Source organism: Electrophorus electricus, chromosome 1 (genome assembly GCF_041902795.1).
Source record: "Electrophorus electricus isolate QZ-2024a chromosome 1, ASM4190279v1, whole genome shotgun sequence".
NCBI classification, from domain to species: domain Eukaryota; kingdom Metazoa; phylum Chordata; class Actinopteri; order Gymnotiformes; family Gymnotidae; genus Electrophorus; species Electrophorus electricus.
In genome coordinates this window covers 5,291,532-5,313,424 of record NC_137497.1, presented here as the reverse complement: position 1 = coordinate 5,313,424, position 21,893 = coordinate 5,291,532, and the positions used below count along the sequence as shown (strand labels likewise).

Genomic DNA, 21,893 nt, shown 5'->3' with positions numbered 1-21,893 from the left:
CTTACACTGAGGTCCACTGAAGTCAATTTAACTGATGAGAAGCTCCAGTTCTGTATATGGGAATGACCATGAATTACAATGACTGGTGCAGACCGTGTTTATCCTCCATGGTTTCCATGGTAACGCTACATGCCCAAATGGTTTGAACCGAAAACTGAAACTAATCAAATTAGAGTGAGACTCAGAGTTTCAGGATGGTTGTAGAAAGCTCTACTGAAATTACTGTCCCAAGACAGTTACAGATGATTTAAATGTAGATAATAGAAGACTTATTTAAATTTTATTCTGCATGTTTAATAATTTCAAGATGTAACGCGAGGTGGCCCAAGTGCCGCAGGGCGAGGGGCAGGACGCACAGAGTCCAGCGACTGGGACGTATATTTATTCAAACACAAAGACAATGGCACTCACACGTGTTACAAACAGAGGACATGAACATGAAACGATTAACAGTAAATGAACACAATAAATACATCTAACATCTAACAATGATGAGTATAACATTTAACATTATTACTAACAACAAGACACCACATTCACACGTTACGTCAACAATGACCAACGACGCTGCATTCCCTGACGTAGATTTAAATACACATAGACATGTAACTGTAAACATGTTCAATTGCAAGATGGAACTGTACATTGTGTACATACATATATACATATCCATATATACATTGTACACTGTGTATATAAACATAATATACATATATTGTACATACATTGTTAATATATTATATATATATATATATATATATATATATATATATAGAGAGAGAGAGAGAGAGAGAGAGAGAGAGAGAGAGAGAGATAGATAGATATAGATAGATAGATATATATTTCTCTATGCACCCTTGTTTTTTTTTTCCTCAGTTTGGACAGAGCACTCTCAAACCATTTCACTACGAGTTATACTGTGTATGACTATGTATGTGACAAATAAACCAAATTTGAAACTTGAAACTTGACAAACGAGGTGCAGGTGTGTGCAGGCATGGCCACAAACGAGGGTCCTCCTACTGCACATGGCTGGCCAAACCACGTGCCTCGCGGGAGGCAAGCGTTCCGTGACACAAGATATGGAAACCATAATCTATTTAAAATGCCTGCCATTGTACCATCACTAAGAGTTTCCCTATTAATATTTTTTTTCTTTCTCCATAGTAGGATAATACAGTCCTGAGCATGGAACATAAAACATTACAACCAAAGTCATCATAATTCAAATACAAATAAATACATATATACCATTTCAGAAATAAAATCTGATCAGAAATATTAAACCCATGTTTTCTCTCATGTGATGATGATTGGACAACTATAGTGCTAAAGGAAAGGAAATATCTACAGACGTGTGTGTAATGTAAGTGCTGTTTGACTGATCTCTTCAGATCATCCCCTACTCTGCATTCTTCTACCATCACTCTCTTCCACTGTCCAAAACACACACACAGCAAGATATGATGGTAGATTAGACACTTTAGACTTTGGTTATGCTGTATAGAAACAGAGTGCTGGATATGACACATCAGTGTAAACAGAGACTCACTCTCTCCTCTCAGCATTTAGATGGTTGGCCTTCATCTGAGCTGGTGGACGATGATTTTCCATCAGAGGCTGTAAAGCATGGAACACATTCAACAAATGTTCAAGACTCAGATTCATAATCATACAGATACAATACAGATATAAAACACTCACATACCTGCAACAGGCTTGAAGTCTGAAAGACAAATAATGATCGTGAAATTAATATCCAAGGACATTTGGTATCAGATTAGTAACCAATGTACCAATCCCCACTGAAGCTGTTTTTTTGGACTTCCTGTATCTCTTACCATTCTTCTTCTTCCTCCATATGAAGAATGCAGCACAGCCACTGAGCAGGAGAAGAACAGCCAGAATTGCACCAACGATGACTCCAACTAACACTCCTGAAAAGTCATGGTGTTATACCTCTGTAAATCCTCCAACTGTTTTCATCATAAACATGCACTGCTTTTGCTATCTGGAAATTCAGTCATACCTGGCTGAAATGGAAGCCCAAAATGTGTCTCCAGTCCACTGTGCTGAACTACACAGGTGTACTTATTATTGTTCAGATCCTCAGGTGAGACTGTCAGAATGCTTCTCTTCTGGAAGGTTCCATCCTGGTTGGGTAACGTCTCTCTGAGCTCCATGTTCTCATGCAGGTCTTCTCCATTCTTCTTCCAAGAGATCATCAGTTCTCTGGGGAAGAAACCTGTAGCATGACACACCACTGGAGAAGAGGAGTCCTTCTGAAACAGGGTCACCTCAGGAGGGTCTGGAAAGGGAGAGAGAGAATGCAGTGTGTCTGAGTAGCAGATTTACAGCGATGAGGAGGAATGCAGTGTGTCTGAACAGTAGGTGAACAGTGATGAGGGGGAATGCAGTGTGTCTGAGCACTAGGTGCAGTTACACTAACAAACACATTCTACCTTTCCTCTCCAGAGTGGCTTTTCCATAAGACACATACTTCTGTAACCACTCGATACAGGTGTTCTCCAGGTAGCCCTTCCATTGGTGAGCATTGGCGCCAGTGACTTCCCACTTGTTTTTGGTAATAACAGCTTGAGGCTTAGGTGCAGTCCAGGTGAGGGTGTTCAGGTCCAGACTGAGGAAGTCTTCTCCATCATAGCCATCCTGTATGTATCCTCTCTTGGTTCCATCATCATGCAGCTCACAGCCGTACATCAGCTGTACTGTGTGAATCCCTGCAGATACACAAACATGATGACATCACACTGACTGCTTTCATAAAGTAACATCAGCTCTCTTCATGGGGTCACTAATGCCAAGAGTCTTTTACACACTCCATTCAAGAAAAGTTACATTTTACTATTGTATTGTTTTCTCAAAAATTAGATATTTAGATTTATCTCCTTATCTTCCTTTGTGTGATTTAGCTTTTATTATATTATTATTGGTGTCATATTATCCAGTTTTGGAGATCTACTCCCCTACAGAGTTTAGCTCAACTCCTAATCTAGCACACCAGGCTCTAATATTATGATGCTATTGAAGGACTGATTAACTGGATCAGGTGTGTTAGATTAGGTCTAAAACTAAACTCTGCAGGACAGTAGATCACAAGGTCCAGACATGGGCACCCTTTCCTACAATAATTTACAAGTAAATAAACAAACACATAAATATATAGACAAATAAATAAAATAGTGAATGAAAGAAACAGAATAGTGCATATCACATTTGGTTTAACACAATATTATTTGTTATGTTGAAGTTTAGATTACTGATGATGTGATGGCGGCGGGTAAATGGAAGTGAGAGGCGAGTCAGCGGAAAGGTAATCTTTATTCTCCATCGGAAATCCATGATGGGAACACGGAATCTCAAAGAGTAGAGGAGCTAGTCCTCCTCTAGATAAACACTTATGCATGGTTTGTCTTGATGTGCAGCTCCGTCTCCTCAGATCTGAGGGTAGAAATAGAGCAGGGAGTGAATGGGAAATAGGTGAGAGCAATTAGTAATCAGGGGACTGTGAACGGGGCAGGTGCGATTAGTAGTCCCTAGCAGGGGTGGGTGTGTCTCCCCTGCTAACTGGCTGACCAACCGTGACAGATGAACAGTGTTTCAAATGCATTTCCTGTATATGTTTACCCTTGTGATGACGGGGCTGGCAACATAGTCTGATGCAGGTGTGAATGTTCTTTATTTATTTGTATGTCCAATGTTGGGGGAAAACAGGCCAGAGTACAACCACAAAACAAATGTAAAACTGACTGTAACGGGCCAGGCCAAAAATCAGATGCTTGCGGATAAAGAAAAACAGGGTTTTTATTGTAGTTCCACGCAGTGACAGAAAAAGGTTGCAACAAAATGGACCAGGTAGAGAGAGTAGCACAAATAGGCATGAAACAGTCCGTATCAAAACCAGAAAGACAATCCAAAAATCTGTGTGGAATTTCAGTGCTCTATATGACATCCCCCACAGAGACAGCACAAGAGGCCAGATAATCCTACACTGCCACATGGGATAGTGTCCACTGCCACAGGGGGGTGGGCTGAACATGTCCCCTTCAAAGTCTTTGGGGGGTAAAATGTCCTCCCCAATTATTCCTGCTCACAGGATCTTGTGATTTCATTTTAATGGTGTGATATGTCTTCCCCTGGCTGTTGGATGTGGCCGAAAACATTATTTATTTTAAAATCTTGTTACTTTTTTAACAATTATGTGTGGGTACTGTGGCAGGTGCTGGGTGCCCCTCCTCTAATCACGGACAGTTACTACAGACTCGTGGAGTAGCCACAGAATAAACGCTCGGTTCTCACCAGCAGGGGAGACAGCACGCTGTAGCCTGAGTTGATCAGTGTGTGTACTTGTGCACTCTGAGAGGACTTTGTGTCAATAATGAAAAGGTAGTTGAGGGCACTATGACCATTCAAGTCCACAGACTAATAAACAGACATTAAGTCCACTGACAGATCTGAACTGATATCTGGGGCTGCTTTTGTCACATGCTGACCTTTGCCCTCTCTAACTGACACCTAGGTAACGGAGTAGTAACTGGAACACACATGGCAAACCAACACACGGAAACTGTCATGCACAAACTGTTCTCTTGCGATAAAACACCAGTGCAGCGAGTGTTCTATGGGTGGCAAAAACTGGTCTTTTCTACTGGCGGCTGAGATCTTATTTACATATCCCATCTTAAGGCTTTCTTAACAGTGTTTCCTGTGTTTAATAAAGAGCTTTAACTGTCCATTAAGCACTTCCTGCTTTTCCTGCCTGATTCTATAATATTTTGCCCCACATATTAACATTATGAGTTTGTTCTTTGATTTTTCCAGAATTACACTTGATTGTATTCACAACTTATATTTCATTCCATGTCCAGCCAACATGCTTCTTAGCTAGACCAACAGGTTGTATTTATAGCAGCTACATATCTTTTGTTTTACTGCTAATGCCACAGGTATTTAATATAAAAACGGTTAATGTAAAAATATGCAAGTAAAATATGAATCAATAAATCTTTAAATTTATTAAAAATATTCTAAAAAATTTTTTGAACAAAAGTTTGAATGTTTATAGTAATGTAAGGGTTGGCACCAGGCCGAGGCCCCCTCCGGCCACCAGAGGGAGGCCTCGAGTCAACCCTACCACTAATCAAGCTTAACACCCAACAGCTGGGCTAGACCTTATATAAGCCCAGTGACCCAGTCATTCAGTGCTAGGTCTTTGCTAAAGTTTTGAGTCAAGCTCCTAGCCAGTAACTTCAGGTATTGAGGTCTCTGAGCCCTCGTGCTACACCTCACTTCTTGTCTGCGAAGGTGTTCGTGTTTTTACACGTTCCCTCCCATCTCCAGTTTTCCCTCTCGAGTTTGTCTCTCTCCCGAGGCTTCCCTTAGCCATTCAAGTTCCTCCCTGTTTTCTGGTTTTGTTTGGGAAGTTTTAGTTTGGTTTTCTCCAGTGCATCGGGGTTGCCGTTTCTTCTTGTGATGTCCCTTGTTCTCCCTTTTTCCACGCTTAGATTGGTGTTTAGTTTTTTTCTTTTGTTTTACCTGGTCCAAGATCTAACTGTTCTGCACACAGGCCCACCACTGTTAGAGTGTGGTTGCTCACGCAGTAGGCTGTTGGTATCATTACCTAGCTGACCTGGGTTCAAGCCCACTTTACAAGTAATCTGTATTTAACCAAACAAATGGTTATTAAAACCTCCTTTATATTTAAAAGTATTTCCCTTGTCGTGATACGTTAAGGGTGAGTATGCAACGCTTAAATACAGTATGTCATATGTTGTAGTATAATGGCAGCATGTGAGGAACCAACACAGTTTGGTAAAGGAATCACAAGGCACCTGGTGTATCTGTCATTCTGTTCATGTGTTACGCTTCTCACTATTACAGGAGTAATTACTTGAGTATTACACTTTACTACACCCTACATTAGTAGTGAATGTTACACTCCTCACTATTACATGAGTAATGAATGTTATGCTCCTCACTATTACATGCCATTAATCTACTGAGTCATTAATGTATTACATTAGTCATTAATGTACTGAGTGTGTTTATTCTCACCTTTAGTGTGATTAAAGCGCTCCATTAATGTACCAATATCGACCTTGAAGTTCTCCTCATGACCCTGCACAGTCTGTGTAGCCAAGTCCCAGTAGTCTGCACCCACACTCTTCTTCATCCACTGCGTTGTTGGGATCCTCTTCCTCATTATACTGTCATAGTACACAAACTGTTCTCCATCCACCAGACCAACAGCAGTGAACTCTGGGAAACTGATTCCTGGTGTGACTGCAGTATAAAAGTACTGCAGAGAATGGCAACCTGTAAAAGTTTAAAGAATCATGTAAATTTGAATTTTTTGTCTGAACTTTAAGAAAAGGGTGAGCCCTTAAAAAAACCAAAACATCAAAATTACATTAAACCGACATTTTAGTTATTTTCAAATTCTTCTGTTTTACAAACGGTGCTTAACCTGGCAAGCACATGATAAACCTCCAACATGCAGGCACTTAATCTGATTTACTAACAGATTTACCTGCCTGCTGAATTAATTAATGTTAATGAGCTATAATGTTATTACACTGCAATATTTAATGTAAAGAACCTTCTAAAAGAGCTTTGAAGAGCCTTGTCACTCTGTAGCACAATTCTCCATATCCTTACTATGAAATTCTGTAGGTCTAGTTACTGATTCACCTTCACCATGGAGTTGGATGATGATAAACAACATTTTTGTCACAGTGCGCCAGGCACCCTGTCCGATACACACACACATTTCACACCTGCCCCGCTCTGACTCACCTGTTTACTAACTATGTGCAAATGTGTGCAATTTGCCTGCCTTTTCCTTATTTAAAGGCCACAGGTTCATTCAGTGCTGTGCATTGCTTGACTACCCAAGGACTGCTGCTGCTCTGCTGTGTCAGCGTCTCGATTCTTACCTCCAGCAATTATTGATTATTGCCGTATTTAGACATCTCATTACTGTGCTCTATTTTGTTTTGCCTACATCACACTTTTAATTAAAACACTAACATTTCAAATAGGAACACACATATTAAGAGTGCAATAAAACTTGTATGCTGCAATTAAGGTTTATATATTTATGCTACTCTGCTAATACAGAGCAAGACTCAAATGGTTACTTTATTTGTAATGCAAAATAGAAGGTGAAATATAAGGTGTAAAGTAGGTTACATAGACTAGAGAACTGCACAGGGATGGGGATGGTGGTAGGCTAACACCGCAAATCTCCATTGGTGTGGGCACAAAGTTTTAAATATTTAAGCTGTAATGATGGGGATCAGGACAAGCTTTACAGTATTCCCAAATGAATTGTAATAAAATGTCTGTTAACATAGCAGTAATGTTGTGAGTGTGGATATACATATAGCTTAATCCAAAACATTCTCAGTTTCTGTACTAAGGAGCTTTGACTCAGTTTTTCATATGCATTACATTTCAGTTTTTGCAAAGGACAGATTGTCTGTGAGAGGCTAAGTTTTAAGTTTGGTTTATTCGTCACATACATAGTCATACACAGTAGAACTCGCAGTGAAATGGTGGAGAGTGCTCTGTCCAAACTGAGGAAAAGAAAACAGGGGTGCATAGAGAAATATAGATATTCTCTATATGTGAAATATATATATTCTATGCATGTACAAAATATATTAACAATGTATGTACAATATATGTATAGTATGATTATATACACAATGTACATGGTTGTGTATATATGTACACAATCTACAGAATGTACAGATCCATTTCATATAATAACATCTACAGTTGTGTAACAAAGTAATTGAATATATATATACATATATACATACACACACACACACACACACACACACACACAGATATACAGTTATGTTACATGGTGGTGGTCCCCACAGTTTATCAGTTTCCCTGATTCAGGGCCCGAATGGCCTGTGGGAAGAAGCTCCTCTTCAGTCTCTCTGCGAAAGCGCCTCCCTGACCTCAACAGAGAGAAGAGCCTATTGTTGGGATGGGTGGGGTCCTTCACAATCCTCCTGGCCTTGGTCTGGCACCACTTGTAGTAGATGGTCTGCAGGTCAGGAAGTTCCAATGTGAGTGATGCGCTCTGCTGAACGCACTACCCTTTGGAGTGCTTGTCTGTCCTGCTTGGTGCTGTTCCCAAACCAGACTGTGATGTTCCCCGTGAGGATGCTCTTGATACTGCGGAACTTCTACACCTGCACTACGTTGGAGGGCAGTCTGAAGTCTCTCAGGCGTCTGAGGTGGTAAAGACGCTGACGAGCCTTCTTTGCCAGGGAGTTGGTATGGCGGGACCAGGACACGTCCTGCGAGATGTGAACACCAAGGTACCTGAAACTATCTACTCTCTCCACCGTGGTTCCACTGATCCTCACAGGTCGGTAGTGCCGCTCCTGCTTCTTGCTGCAATCCACGATCAGCTCCTTTGTCTTACTGACGTTTAGGAGATTATTTTCCTGGCACCAGTTTTCCAGGTGTTTAATCTCCTCCAGGTAGGCCCTCTCATCGTTGTCCGAGATCAGACCCATGACAACGGTGTCGTCAGCAAACTTGACAATGATGGTGGAGCTGGAAGGAGCTGTGCAGTCGTAGGTGTACAGTGAGTAGAGCAGGGGGCTTAGGACACAACCCTGAGGAGCTCCAGTGCTGAGTGTGAGGGTGGATGAGGCGCAGTTGCCCACCCGTACTGATTATGGTCTGTCTGTTAGGAAGTTGTAGATCCAGTCGCACAGGGATGTATGCAGTCCTAGATCCCCCAACTTAGTAGTGAGTAGGGAGGGGATGATGGTGTTAAATGCTGAACTGTAGTCAACAAACAGCATTTTAACATAATTTCCCCTCCCTTCGTCCAGGTGAGTCAGTGTAGTGTGGAGCAGATGTGCAATTGCATCGTCAGTGGAGCGGTTGTGGCGGTATGCAAACTGCAGTGGGTCCATGGAGGCTGGCAGTGAAGATGTGATGAAATCTCTGACTAGCTTTTCAAAGCACTTCATCACGACTGATGTGAGGGCGACAGGGCGGTAGTCATTGAGGTCGGAGGGTCGAGGTTTCTTCAGGACGGGGATGATGGTGGATCGATTGAAGCTGGACGGGACGATACCGAGCGTCAGGGAGAGATTGAAGATGTCGGTGAATACCGGGGCTAGCTGATCTGCGCAGGCTTTGAGGACCCTCCCGCAGATACCGTCTGGTCCCATCGCCTTCCTGGTATTCACCCTTTTAAACACTCTCCTCACGTCACTCTCCGTGATTATGAGAGGGCGCTGTTCTATGGTGGGCCCCGCGCATGTGCCATTGGCTGCGCCGATAGTACCATTTGCACTAGCGCTGTTAGCACTAGCGCTGTTAGCATTATCGCTGCTAGATGTAGCCTCGAAGCGAGCAAAGAATGTATTCAGCTCGTTCGCCAGAGACTCAGCCGCACTCTTCAGTCCGGGGGGTGGGCTCCTGCAGTCCGTGATCGTCCATAGTCCCTGCCACAGGGATCTAGAGCCACTCTGCTGGAACTGTGTCTCTAGTTTCTTCCCTCACCGCCCTGCGCACTCCGTATGCTGCAGACTTGTACTCGTCCATGTTCCCGCTGATGATCCCCGCATTGTAGGCAGCAGTGCGAGAGTTCAGAGCCTCGCGGATGGTTCTGTCCACCCAGGCCTTCTGGTTGGAAAACTTCTTGATGGTAATTCTTGGGATCGTGTCGTCCACCAGTTTCCCAATAAACCCTACTACTGCCTCCGTAAACTCGCTGACATCATCAGTGCTGCGCCGGAACATGTAGACTGGGACGTCATCCAGAGCGTCCTGCAGAGCGGCCACCGATTGGTCTGTCCAGCGCGCGACCTCCCTCTGAACCGGAGCTTCCCGTTTCGGCCGTTGTTTATATTTTGGTAGGAGGAAGATGGCGGCGTGGTCCGACTTACCAAACGGTGGATGAGCTAGTGCCTTGTAGCTGTCCTTGTATGGGGTGTAGCAGTGATCTAGTGTCCTATTTCCCCTGGTGGGGAAGGTTACATGCTGGTAAAGGTTGGGCACCGCACGCTTGAGGTTAGCGCTGTTGAAATCCCCAACCACAATAAGTGCAGCGTCCCGGTGCTGTGCCTGAAACTGTGCGAGAGCCTCATGAAGTTCACACAGTGCAGTGTCCATGTTAGCCTGAGGTGGGATGTACACGGTGTTGATGATGACCGAAGTAAACTCCCGGGGAAGGTAGAAAGGACGAAGCTTGAGGGCGAGCAGCTCCAGGTTGGGTGAGCAGGAGCGGGTGAGAGTAACAACATTGGCATTGTTGCACCAGCTGTTGTTTACCATCACACACACTCCGCCGCCTCTCGACTTCCCCGAATCTGCCGTCCTGTCCATGCGGTGAACCGAGAAGAACTCGGCCGGCTGGATAGCGTGGTTTGGTACCGCTGGGTTCAGCCACGACTCGGTGAAGCAGAGGAGATTGCAATCCCGAATGTCCCTCTGGAACTTTATCCTGGCCCGGAGGTCATCAAGCTTGTTATCCAGAGACTGGACGTTGGCTAGCAGGATGCTAGGTAAGGGAGCTCGGTGTGCCCGAGCCCTCAGCCTGTTCCTGACGCCGGCTCGCTTCCCTCGAGGCCTTTTCCTCGCGCCGCGTCTTCTGTTTTCCCTCAGGATCTCCGTCGGCCATCTTGAGTCCGGGGTTACAGACCGCTTGAGGTGAGTGCTATGTAGATTAAGAGAAATAAGGGCGTCTCTGCTGTACGAGATACGCGCCCTGGTGTGTAGAGACGGGCTGCGGAGAAATCAGGGGTAGTGGGAAGAGCGAAAAAAGTGCCAGGTGTGGACGGAGCAGTCGTGACGGCAGCCGACCTCACCGGCGCCATCTAGCACCAGCTAGTGCTGTGTTCCATTATCAGCTAAATGGTATCTTGAGTGTTTAACTACATATTGTCACACTCCTTTTGGCACCCAGCCAGCACAACATACACACTCCCATTAATGATTTTCCACAACTACTTTCTGATCCCAATCGCACATTTATTGAGCACTGATTACTCACACCTGTTCCTCATTTCCCGTCACCTATTCATTCCCACAGGTACTGTGCACCTGCACTTCAAATTAGCCTCCACTGAGGCTAAAGCATCGCTCTGTCACTGACTGCATAAGTCTTTAAGAGTTAGTTGAAACTTCATTTTTCTTTCTGTTAATAATCTTTCCTGCCAACCTGCACTCATACCTCACTCCTGTTTCTTCAATATCATGTTCTGAATTTAGATGCATGGGTGCAGCTTTGATGTTAAGAACCACATAGTCCTCTATTTGGCTGAAATTCTGTTATACAGTATCTCTTGCTCAAGACCAAGTGAAACAAATATTTAAATGTTTACAATACTGTGAATTATACTTATATCCCACTATATAATACGAGTGAACATGTTATTATAGTTCTAATGGTTATAAACAACTCAAATGTAAAAAAATAATTGATATGATGAAAAATGACCCCTTAGACAGTTTTGTTGAACAGTAACCTACTTTTGGGGCACAGGAGAACAGGGTGGGGGGGGGGGGGAGGATTAAGTACACAGGTATGAGGTGGGGATGGTGTTAGAGATTTTGGTGGATGTGTGAGATGGAGATGGTGTTAGAGATGTTAGGCAATGTGTGGGATGAGGATGGTGTGAGGGTTGTCAAGAGATGGGTGGGTGCCTATTTACCAGATTGTGTACATTTACTTCTTTTATCTGTGCTTCTTCTAAGATGCATGGAAACAGAACAGCCTGTAAAGACAAAAGACTATAAGTGCACAAACTGACCATATACGTTTAGGGTTGTACTTACAGGGAATGATGTCTAATGTGTATGAGTTCCAGAGTGGAGCAGTTACAATTCTTGGTTGAGAGAGAACACAGAAAAAAAAACAACAGAATGAACAAAATGTTGTTTGATCTCCCATTAAAGTTTAAATAGATCCACAGAGCCACAGATGAAATTTTGTTCCCACCCCACCCATCCTCCAACACCTGCAACACCCCCAACACCATTCCCACTCATCCCCAAAACCCCCAACACCATCCCCACCTATCCCCAAACACCCCAATACCATCCACACTCATCCCCAACACCCCAATACCATCCCCACTCATCCGCCACATTCCCAACACCATTCCTGACATCCCCAGCAAGATTCCCATCCCACCCATTCCTGACAGTAGATTTACTAGGTATCAACCCGGTTTTACAGGGGGTTACAATGTGCTGACACACCTACTGTTATAACATCACTACAGACCTGGAGGTAATGGGTCACTCTGGCATTCTGTTATAACATCACTACAGACCTGCTGGTAAAGAGTCACTCTGGCGTACTGTTATAACATCACTACAGACCTGGAGGTTAAGAGTCACTCTGGCATACTGTTATAACATCTACAGACCTGGAGGTAAAGGGTCACTCTGGCATTCTGTTATAACATCACTACAGACCTGCTGGTAAAGAGTCACTCTGGCATACTGTTATAACATCACTACAGACCTGGAGGTTAAGAATCACTCTGGCATATTGTTATAACATCTACAGACCTGGAGGTAAAGGGTTATAACATCAATATGATGATAAAGACCTGGTGGTAAAAAGTCACACCTTGATATTACTTATTTAGTTATTCACTTGGAAGGCTAATTTATAGGACAACAAAATAAATGTCTCTTGACAGAATCTGAAAGACAGTTATAATCCTGTTTCACAAGGAGTGTCAGAACAAAAACTATGGAAACCTGAGTCTTGCATCTTACACTGTTTGTACAGATATTGAGTGATTCCCTAGTTAGCTAACTGTTACAATGACTCTTTTACTAAAAACATGACAGGGAGGAGGAATTTGGTAGTTCTATTAGCTAACATAATAATTATCATAGCTGGAATGTAAAAAAAGAAAACCAGCAACAACAGTAAAAACAAGATGCTGTAGTCATGCCCATGATGTCATCCAATCAGGATGAGTGACAAAAAGTGCAAACAATGGCACCTTTTCAGATTTGGGAAGGTAAGCAACATGGTTGGAACTTTCATCGGCAGACATCAATAAAATAACTTATTAAATACGAAGACTGATTATTCTTATGGAACAAAGTGTTGTCAGATGTCGTACGGTTGAAGCTTGTATAAAAATATTTGTGCACTAAATCAAACTAGACTTATCTAGTACTCTTGTTTTATGCTAGCATATTATCTGATAGTACCTTACTACTAAGTCAGGAGAGCCTACAGCATTGGCTGACAGTAGTCAGCTTAGACCTGATCATCTTCTGCATGTCCACAGCAGGACTGCACAACATGTCCACATTACATTCTTTCTCATATGCTGTAGATGTTGTGTCTGGGCCATGATATTTACATTTTATTTCATCCATCTCCAGTTGTGACAGGAGGCGTCGTTTAAAAACGTCCGAGTGCTGCATAACCATTTGCTTGTCTGTGAGTGTGGATGAAGGTGTTTCTCCTCATCAGCAGCTTCCTTGTTCACTTCATATAATCTATTTCCTTTGGCTTGCTGCTGCAGTAGCATTCCATTAGATCCATGTTGCCCAACCTGGTTCATCTCTGGTTTGTTTCAGTAACAAAATAGACATTTGCCATCGCAATGCTCTAAATTCCTACAGTAAAAATGTCTGAAAGACACACGTTGAGTATTTGAGAATGTGTTCTTCAAGAATATAGAGGTGGGATCTGATAACAATTTGATCTGTAGATTTTATAGGACTTAAAAAATGATATATAATGAACCAAATATACATTTTACATGAATTGCCATCCCATTACTCTAAATTCCTAAAGTAAAAATCTCCAAAAGTAGTATCATGGGTACAGGAGGAAGTGTTTTTCAAGAATATTGTGTAGTTATTTGATAACAGTTTGATTTGTTTGTTTGATAACATTTCAAAAAGTTTCATTTAGTGATCTGATTAGACATTTTACGTGAGTTTCTACAGTAAAGGTTTTTGAAAGTCATACCATGGGTGCATGAGAAAGTGTATAATCAAGAATATAGTGGAGTGATCTGATAACAATTTTATACATCTTAAAATATGATATACAAAATAGTCCAAATAGACATTTAGCAGGATTTTATCATCCCAATACAAATTCCTACAATAAAAATACTTTAGTGTCATGCTGTGAATATGTTGGAAAGTTTTTTCCAACAAGATAGTGAAGTGAATTGGTAATTTGATTTGTGTTTTTATGGAATTTTAAAAATATACTATACTGAACTGATTTGCAAAGTATTGCTATATAATTTGTCTACCGTCTCACAGTTAAAAAACATTAGGAAATCTTAATCACATATAGCTAAGTAATCTTTATGTAGCGGATTTAAATGAAAATAAGTAGATTTTTGACTTTCCTACAAATGTATTTTGCGCGTTAGGCCTCAGTAAGATGTTTATTAATTAATCTGTTGAACACATTTCATTTACAGTCTCAATAAATGCGCGAGAGGTATACCCCTACATCATTTCACAAACGGGTTACCGTAATGCACGATGCAGGCGCGCACAGAGCTTTTGTTTTAAGCGCGGAAAGCGTGGCCGCGGTATTATTCCGAACCGGGCAAGCGTAATATTTCTATGAGTTGGTGATGGGTTACAATATTTTTGATCCAATCAACGACAAAAACACAGCAGAATACAACCATGATCATTTTTTACAATGTAAAAATATAATAATCACTGAACTTACATCCAGATGCCCAGTGAATGCTAACGGCGAGAGTAAGTAGGGCTCTCTTTAACGTTATTTTCTGGTCCATCCTCTCAGTTAAGACATGATTTCGCCTTTAATTTAAAGTTTAACTCAAGTCACGGAGCAGACACGATGGCCCAAGAGCGAGAGTGTGGTAGTAGGAGGTGTAGCAAGAGTCCAAGTGGGATTAAGTTCAAATACACAACACCTAGCCGTGGAGAACGATAGAACACGTTAAGCAGCTTCAGAGACAAAACCAACCAAGCAAGGCAGCAAAAACAAAACAGGACGTCTTGTACACGGTACAGAAAGAAAGTGAAAGTTATTGTAATCGAAGTGAACTTACGTTTGAACATCAGGAGTCTTTGCGGAAATTTTCTTCAAATATCAATGTCACAGTAACGCTCAGAAAATGTTGCAGTTGAACCCACGTAAAACTTGTAACAGGTGCCAATTTTTTATAACGTAATAAAAAATTAAAAGTATAAACGCACATTACAATCATAAAGAATTACAATTTTACAATGTAGTGAAGTAAAATCTTGAAGAACACTGAAATATAGAACCATGAAAGTTAAAAGTGTTACACGTGCACACAGTGATTGTTAGCACTATAGCCACAAGAACTGATTCTGGTCCCTTTATTGTTTAATTTGCATATGCTTGTCCTAACTTGTGTATTTAATCAGTAAATATAATTTTAGCTTTCACTGGTATGCAGATGAGACACAGCTATAACTGTCCCTAGCACCTGACACTTACAAGTCTATCTGCTCCTTGACAGATAACACAACCAGTGGGTTCCTGCACTCAAAGGAAGAGAGGACAGGGGTCATTATTATAGGAACTGGGACACAGAAATGTTCTGCCAGTAAAGCTTGCCAAAACTATTAAGATGATTCATTATGCACTATTCTCTATTAGCACATTTAGAATAAAGGGCAAAACGTTTTTGGATGGTGTGAATGGTTAATTAGCACCAATATATTTATTCAAAATATTAATTAAAAAACATCAGTATATATAAATACTACAGTAACATAAGCTCTAATAATAACTAAGGAAACTAAAGGTGGCTAAGATGCTGATAAAGAATTTAAACTCAGGTCAGAGTGTAGTTACAAGCAAATATTTATATATTATGAATTTATGAATCATAGTGTCTGAGCACTCATTCAGAACAAGGTTCAGAATAGTTCAGAATAGTGTAGAATATTAGGCCCAGTAAAAACTGTTGAATCAGTTAAGCGCACTGTTCTTAGCAGTAAAACAACAATACCATCTGAAAAGAAAAAAATATATAAAAGCACTTCAGATAAAGTCTTGTAGACTGAATCATCAATCAATCAACCTTGTACCTTGTGAACAGTGTCTCACAGCAAGCTTGTGACATTGTGTTTTAATTTTCATGCGTGAACATTTGGTGGCCTCTAGTGCCCTTTGGGAAACAGGTCCATAAAAGCACTGGATTGTCTTGGCATTTTCTGTTATTGTTTTAAATTGTGAGGTCATTGTATCTGTGAAAAAAAAACTGAAAAAAGAAAAACACATTCAGTAAGGTTTAGGTCTGTTTAGGACTGTAAACTGCATTTATTTTAGTTCTTACAGTAGACTGGTATACTCCACATCAAAAGCCTTTTGAAATTATTATTCTAATAATAAAAAAGAAATGTGTAAATATTGTTTCATTTCTGTCATTACAGTATTATCTTACTCATGGATGGGGGTTCAGGATGGCGAGATTATAGAACCAACCAGGCTGGGGACGAAGAGCATTTATTTATATTGTACACTACATTGTAGGCCCAGAGCAGTTCCACCTCCTATGATAGAGCTGACTTTCTTGACAAGCCTGTTCAGTCTGTTAGGATCCCTCACATTCAGACCACACCCCACCACACCACAACAAAGAACATGTCAATGTTATACCACTGTCTGATAGAACATGACACTGTATACCACTGTCTGATAGAGCATGTCACTGTATACAACTGTCTGATAGAACATGTCACTGTATACCACTGTCTGTTAGAACATGTCAATGTTATACCACTGTCTAATAGAGCATGTCACTGTATACCACTGTCTAATAGAGCATGTCACTGTATACCACTGTCTGATAGAGCATGACACTGTATACCACTGTCTGATAGTACATGTCAATATTATACCACTGTCTGATAGAACATGACACTGTATACCACTGTCTGATAGAAAATGTCAATGTTATACCACTGTCTGATAGAACATGACACTGTATACCACTGTCTGATAGAACACCACTGTATACCACTGTCTGATAGAGCATGTCAATGTTATACCACTGTCTGATAGAACATGTCAATGTTATACCACTGTCTGATAGAGCATGTCAATGTTATACAACTGTCTGATAGAACATCACTGTACACCACTTTCTGATAGAACAATTCACTGTATACCACTGTCTGGTATAGAGTATATGAGTAAATTCTATAAATCCCTCTGGATTACCATGTGACTGGGAGAATCACTTCCATAAATCCCTCTGAATTACCATGTGACAGGGTGTCACAGACTATGGTGCTTGAATGACGTAGCATAGATTCCTTCAATTTGAAATATAATTTTATTTGCATTACCAGTGTAACAATTTCAAGAAAAATGTAACGGGTGGCTCGCAGCACCAACCTTCCGCCACCAGAGGGAGCCCACATGCCGTTTAGCCTTGTTATCCTGATCACCCACAGGAGGTCACACTCCTATATAACAGCTTTGTACAGGCCACTCTGTTTGTGAAGCTTTGAGAGAAGAAAGGAGAAGATCATTCTCTTCCTGTTGCAGGCAGTGTTCTGTTTGTGTTATCTTTTAGTTGTTTGTCTTTTGTTCTTGTCCTGATGGATTTTGTGAGAGAGAAAAAGTACTTTGTGATATTTTGTGGTATAGAGTGGTTAGAGTTAAGGCCCAACACTCAAGCAAACCCTGGTTCTATCCAAGTTGAATGGGCTTGACTTGTTTTCGTTTTTGCTTGGAGGAGGCTAGGAGTTCACAACAGAAAAGAGAGTTTCACGAAAGACAGAGTTCACAACTTGGATGCAGAAAGACTAGGTGGCAAAATTGTACAACCATGTGATAAGGTTATATGCAAGCTACAGTTAGCCTGTCATTGCGGCACTAGCGACCGGAGGGCACATCTTGAAAATATGCACTCAAATGAGTACGGCCTGATGTCTGCTAGCATTTTAATGCTAGATAGCATCTGATGAGCGTTAGCTGAGTTAAACAATAACATAACAGAGGAAATGTGTGTCACAATTTCCCTTTTCTGGAGCTATGTGTTCCCTAGTTCCACATTTTTGTTTTATTTTCCCCAGTCCTTGATTTGTTATAACTGTTTCTATATTCCCCTTGTTAACTGTGTGTGTATATACCCCGTGTTTTCTGTCAGCTTTGTTGGTCATTGTTTTATGTCCCAGTGTTGTGTGTTAAGTGTCATGTCTGGCTATTTGACCCTGGTCTGTTCTGCTGTACATTATTATGGATTTGGCCTTAATAAATGTCACTGACCCTCACACTTGCATGCTTCTTTGCCTCATTGGGTTGATTCCACTATGATTTTTTTTGTTTGTTTGTGGGGGTTTTTTTAAATAAAGGCTTTACAGTATAACCAGTATTCTAGTCTTATTTATCAGATGTCCCTGAGTGAACTGTTGTCATCACTCCACGTTACTCGAACTTAAGTGGTAAAATACGGGTGGCTTGCAACGCCAACTGTCTGCCACTAGAGGGAGGTCATGAGCTGGGAATTAATCAGTGCTCGTAAGCCTGATCTCCCTCAGGTGGCCTCACCCCTATAGAACTGCTTCCCAAAGCACACGCTTTTGCTTCTTGGAACGTCAACCAAAGATATTTTCGGAATTTCTTCATCTGATTGCTTTTTACAATCCACTCAAATGCCAATTGATAAAACCATGAGTGTTCCATATTTTTCATGTTTAATTCAGAAATAAATCAATTTACAGAAGAAAAATACATTTAAAAAAAAAAGTTTCAAAATGTCAACAGTCAGCATAACAGATGAATGACTGTATTCTGTCACATGCCATATTTCATAGAAATTGAGTACATTTACTCACATATAATAAAAGCCTAATATAATTTCTCATAGCACATACCTTTCAAACACTACAGTGAGTTTGTGTTTTGAAAGCTGTAAGCTTGTTATATTTGTTAATTTGTTAATTGTTAATTTACTCAATTCGAAATACAATATACTCAACTTGAAAAGTTGCCAAACTTTAGAACATAGTCGTACAGTCTCGCCTCTCATTATGAAAACAATGTTATATTTTAGAGACCCTATTTTAAGACTCACCTAATTCAGTTTACATGTTGATTTTATAGGACTATTATGATCCAAACATGTCCACATGAATATCCTACCTCAAGGATTTACAGCTCAATAAACAAATTTCAAATTTTACTTTGGCATTACATATTTGTAATTTCTAAAGAGCAATACGCCTTTACCTCCTCCATGACATTCTATTTTAGTTTGTGTTGTTTACCAAAGCACAACCAACACATAAACGTCCACATTACCATTCAGTAATGAATATTATGTTACATCAACATGCTAAGCTACTGTTAGTCTGGTAGAATAATATATAACATGGGTATGCACCTCTTCTCTATGTGTCCCTGATGTGTGGGTTTTATGGGTAATGTAGTTCACCAGGTCATGCTGTTGGTCCTGCAACAGTACAGAGGATGATGGTCAGAAGTGATAAAACAATACCACCCGCCTTCTCCAAAGGCTTTATAACATATCTGAAGCTTGATGTTGCATTTAAATCCTAACATGACTGGACCTTTTAATGAGATTGCTTTTATAATATTTTTAAGGTTTATATCACAGACGGTATATACAGCCTATGCTTCCTATGTACTTTTCATGAAACCAGCTTACACATTAGATCATACTGGTTGCTTTTTCGTTTTTTTCATTCCCTGCCGGAACCTAGACTAAAAATGCTCATGAATAATTTAGGTTTTCTGTCCACACATGAAAGGTATATATTAAGGTATATATTAACTAATGCACAATAATTAAAATTAAATAAAATTAACATTCCCATACTTACCTGTTTTGTGCGTAGAATATCAAGGTTACCATCTGTTGTAATAGGTGACAATGAAAAATCATTTTACTATAAAAATGAAACATAAAAATGTAGTTTTCCAGGTATTTTATCATATATATTATTTCAAAAATATATATTATTTGGAAGGGCAATATAATGACAGTTGCTTTCTACCCATAACAAAACACAGGCAGAATTAAATTTAAAATAAAAATAAATAATTTATTTTTCAATAAGCAAATTCCACCTGGATTAAATTTCTTTCCAGACAAATTTTATTACTTCACTACACTTTATTGAGAAAAAAACTTTGTGTACAGTTTACGACTATCATCATACTGCACTTGTTTCAGCCACACTTTAGCTCTTCATCATTGGTCAGTTCCTGCCCACGGAACCAATGTTGTCAGGATATCTTAAGTGGTGGACCACTTTCAACCCAGAACTTATATGAACACATTGAAAAATTTCAGGAGCACTGCTGTGTCTGACATACCAGCACACCCTACCATGACTCTACCATGTTAGTGTCACTACTGTGTCTGATACACTCATACCAGCACACCCTACCATGACTCTACCATGTTAGTGTCACTACTGTGTCTGATACACTCATACCAACACACCCTACCATGACTCTACCATGTTAGTGTCACTACTGTGTCTGATACACTCATACCAGCACACCCTACCATGACTCTACCATGTTAGTGTCACTACTGTGTCTGATACACTCATACCAACACACCCTACCATGACTCTACCATGTTAGTGTCACTACTGTGTCTGATACACTCATACCAGCACACCCTACCATGACTCTACCATGTTAGTGTCACTACTGTGTCTGATACACTCATACCAGCACACCCTACCATGACTCTACCATGTTAGTGTCACTACTGTGTCTGATACACTCATACCAGCACACCCTACCATGAATCTACCATGTTAGTGTCACTACTGTGTCTGATACACTCATACCAGCACACCCTACCATGACTCTACCATGTTAGTGTCACTACTGTGTCTGATACACTCATACCAGCACACCCTACCATGACTCTACCATGTTAGTGTCACTACTGTGTCTGATACACTCATACCAGCACACCCTACCATGACTCTACCATGTTAGTGTCACTACTGTGTCTGATACACTCATACCAGCACACCCTACCATGACTCTACCATGACAGTGTCAATGCTGTGTCTGATACACTCATACCAGCACACCCTACCATGACTCTACCATGTTAGTGTCACTACTGTGTCTGATACACTCATACCAGCACACCCTACCATGAATCTACCATGTTAGTGTCACTACTGTGTCTGATACACTCATACCAGCACACCCTACCATGACTCTACCATGTTAGTGTCACTACTGTGCGTGATACACTCATACCAGCACACCCTACCATGAATCTACCATGTTAGTGTCACTACTGTGTCTGATACACTCATACCAGCACACCCTACCATGACTCTACCATGTTAGTGTCACTACTGTGTCTGATACACTCATACCAGCACACCCTACCATGACTCTACCATGTTAGTGTCACTACTGTGTCTGATACACTCATACCAGCACACCCTACCATGACTCTACCATGTTAGTGTCACTACTGTGTCTGATACACTCATACCAGCACACCCTACCATGACTCTACCATGTTAGTGTCACTACTGTGTCTGATACACTCATACCAGCACACCCTACCATGACTCTACCATGACAGTGTCAATGCTGTGTCTGATACACTCATACCAGCACACCCTACCATGACTCTACCATGTTAGTGTCACTACTGTGTCTGATACACTCATACCAGCACACCCTACCATGAATCTACCATGTTAGTGTCACTACTGTGTCTGATACACTCATACCAGCACACCCTACCATGACTCTACCATGTTAGTGTCACTACTGTGCGTGATACACTCATACCAGCACACCCTACCATGAATCTACCATGTTAGTGTCACTACTGTGTCTGATACACTCATACCAG

At 41.0% G+C, this 21,893-nt stretch overlaps 1 protein-coding gene across 1 annotated transcript; it reads right to left on the bottom strand.

The window, feature by feature from the left end:
* Positions 1-1,561: 1,561 nt before the first annotated feature.
* LOC118241373 (BOLA class I histocompatibility antigen, alpha chain BL3-7-like) lies at positions 1,562-15,381 on the bottom strand. The gene is made up of 8 exons (XM_081698923.1): positions 14,744-15,381; positions 11,718-11,780; positions 6,073-6,333; positions 2,463-2,738; positions 2,030-2,308; positions 1,842-1,937; positions 1,709-1,726; positions 1,562-1,620 (listed from the first exon to the last, which is right to left on the bottom strand). Exons 1-8 carry the CDS (start codon positions 14,811-14,813, stop codon positions 1,562-1,564), a joined length of 1,122 nt encoding a protein of 373 aa, XP_081555049.1. The 5' UTR covers positions 14,814-15,381.
* Positions 15,382-21,893: the final 6,512 nt, after the last annotated feature.

Bases quoted from the DNA above. Each gene is read 5' to 3' on its own strand.
- LOC118241373 (XM_081698923.1), bottom strand. From the start codon at position 14,813: ATGGACCAGAAAATAACGTTAAAGAGAGCCCTACTTACTCTCGCCGTT. The intron at 6,334-11,717 runs GTAAATAGGCAC...AAACTTTTACAG, and splicing joins AAGTAAATGTACACAATCTG to GTTGCCATTCTCTGCAGTAC. The intron at 2,309-2,462 runs GTAGAATGTGTT...CTCCCTTTCCAG, and splicing joins AGCCACTCTGGAGAGGAAAG to ACCCTCCTGAGGTGACCCTG.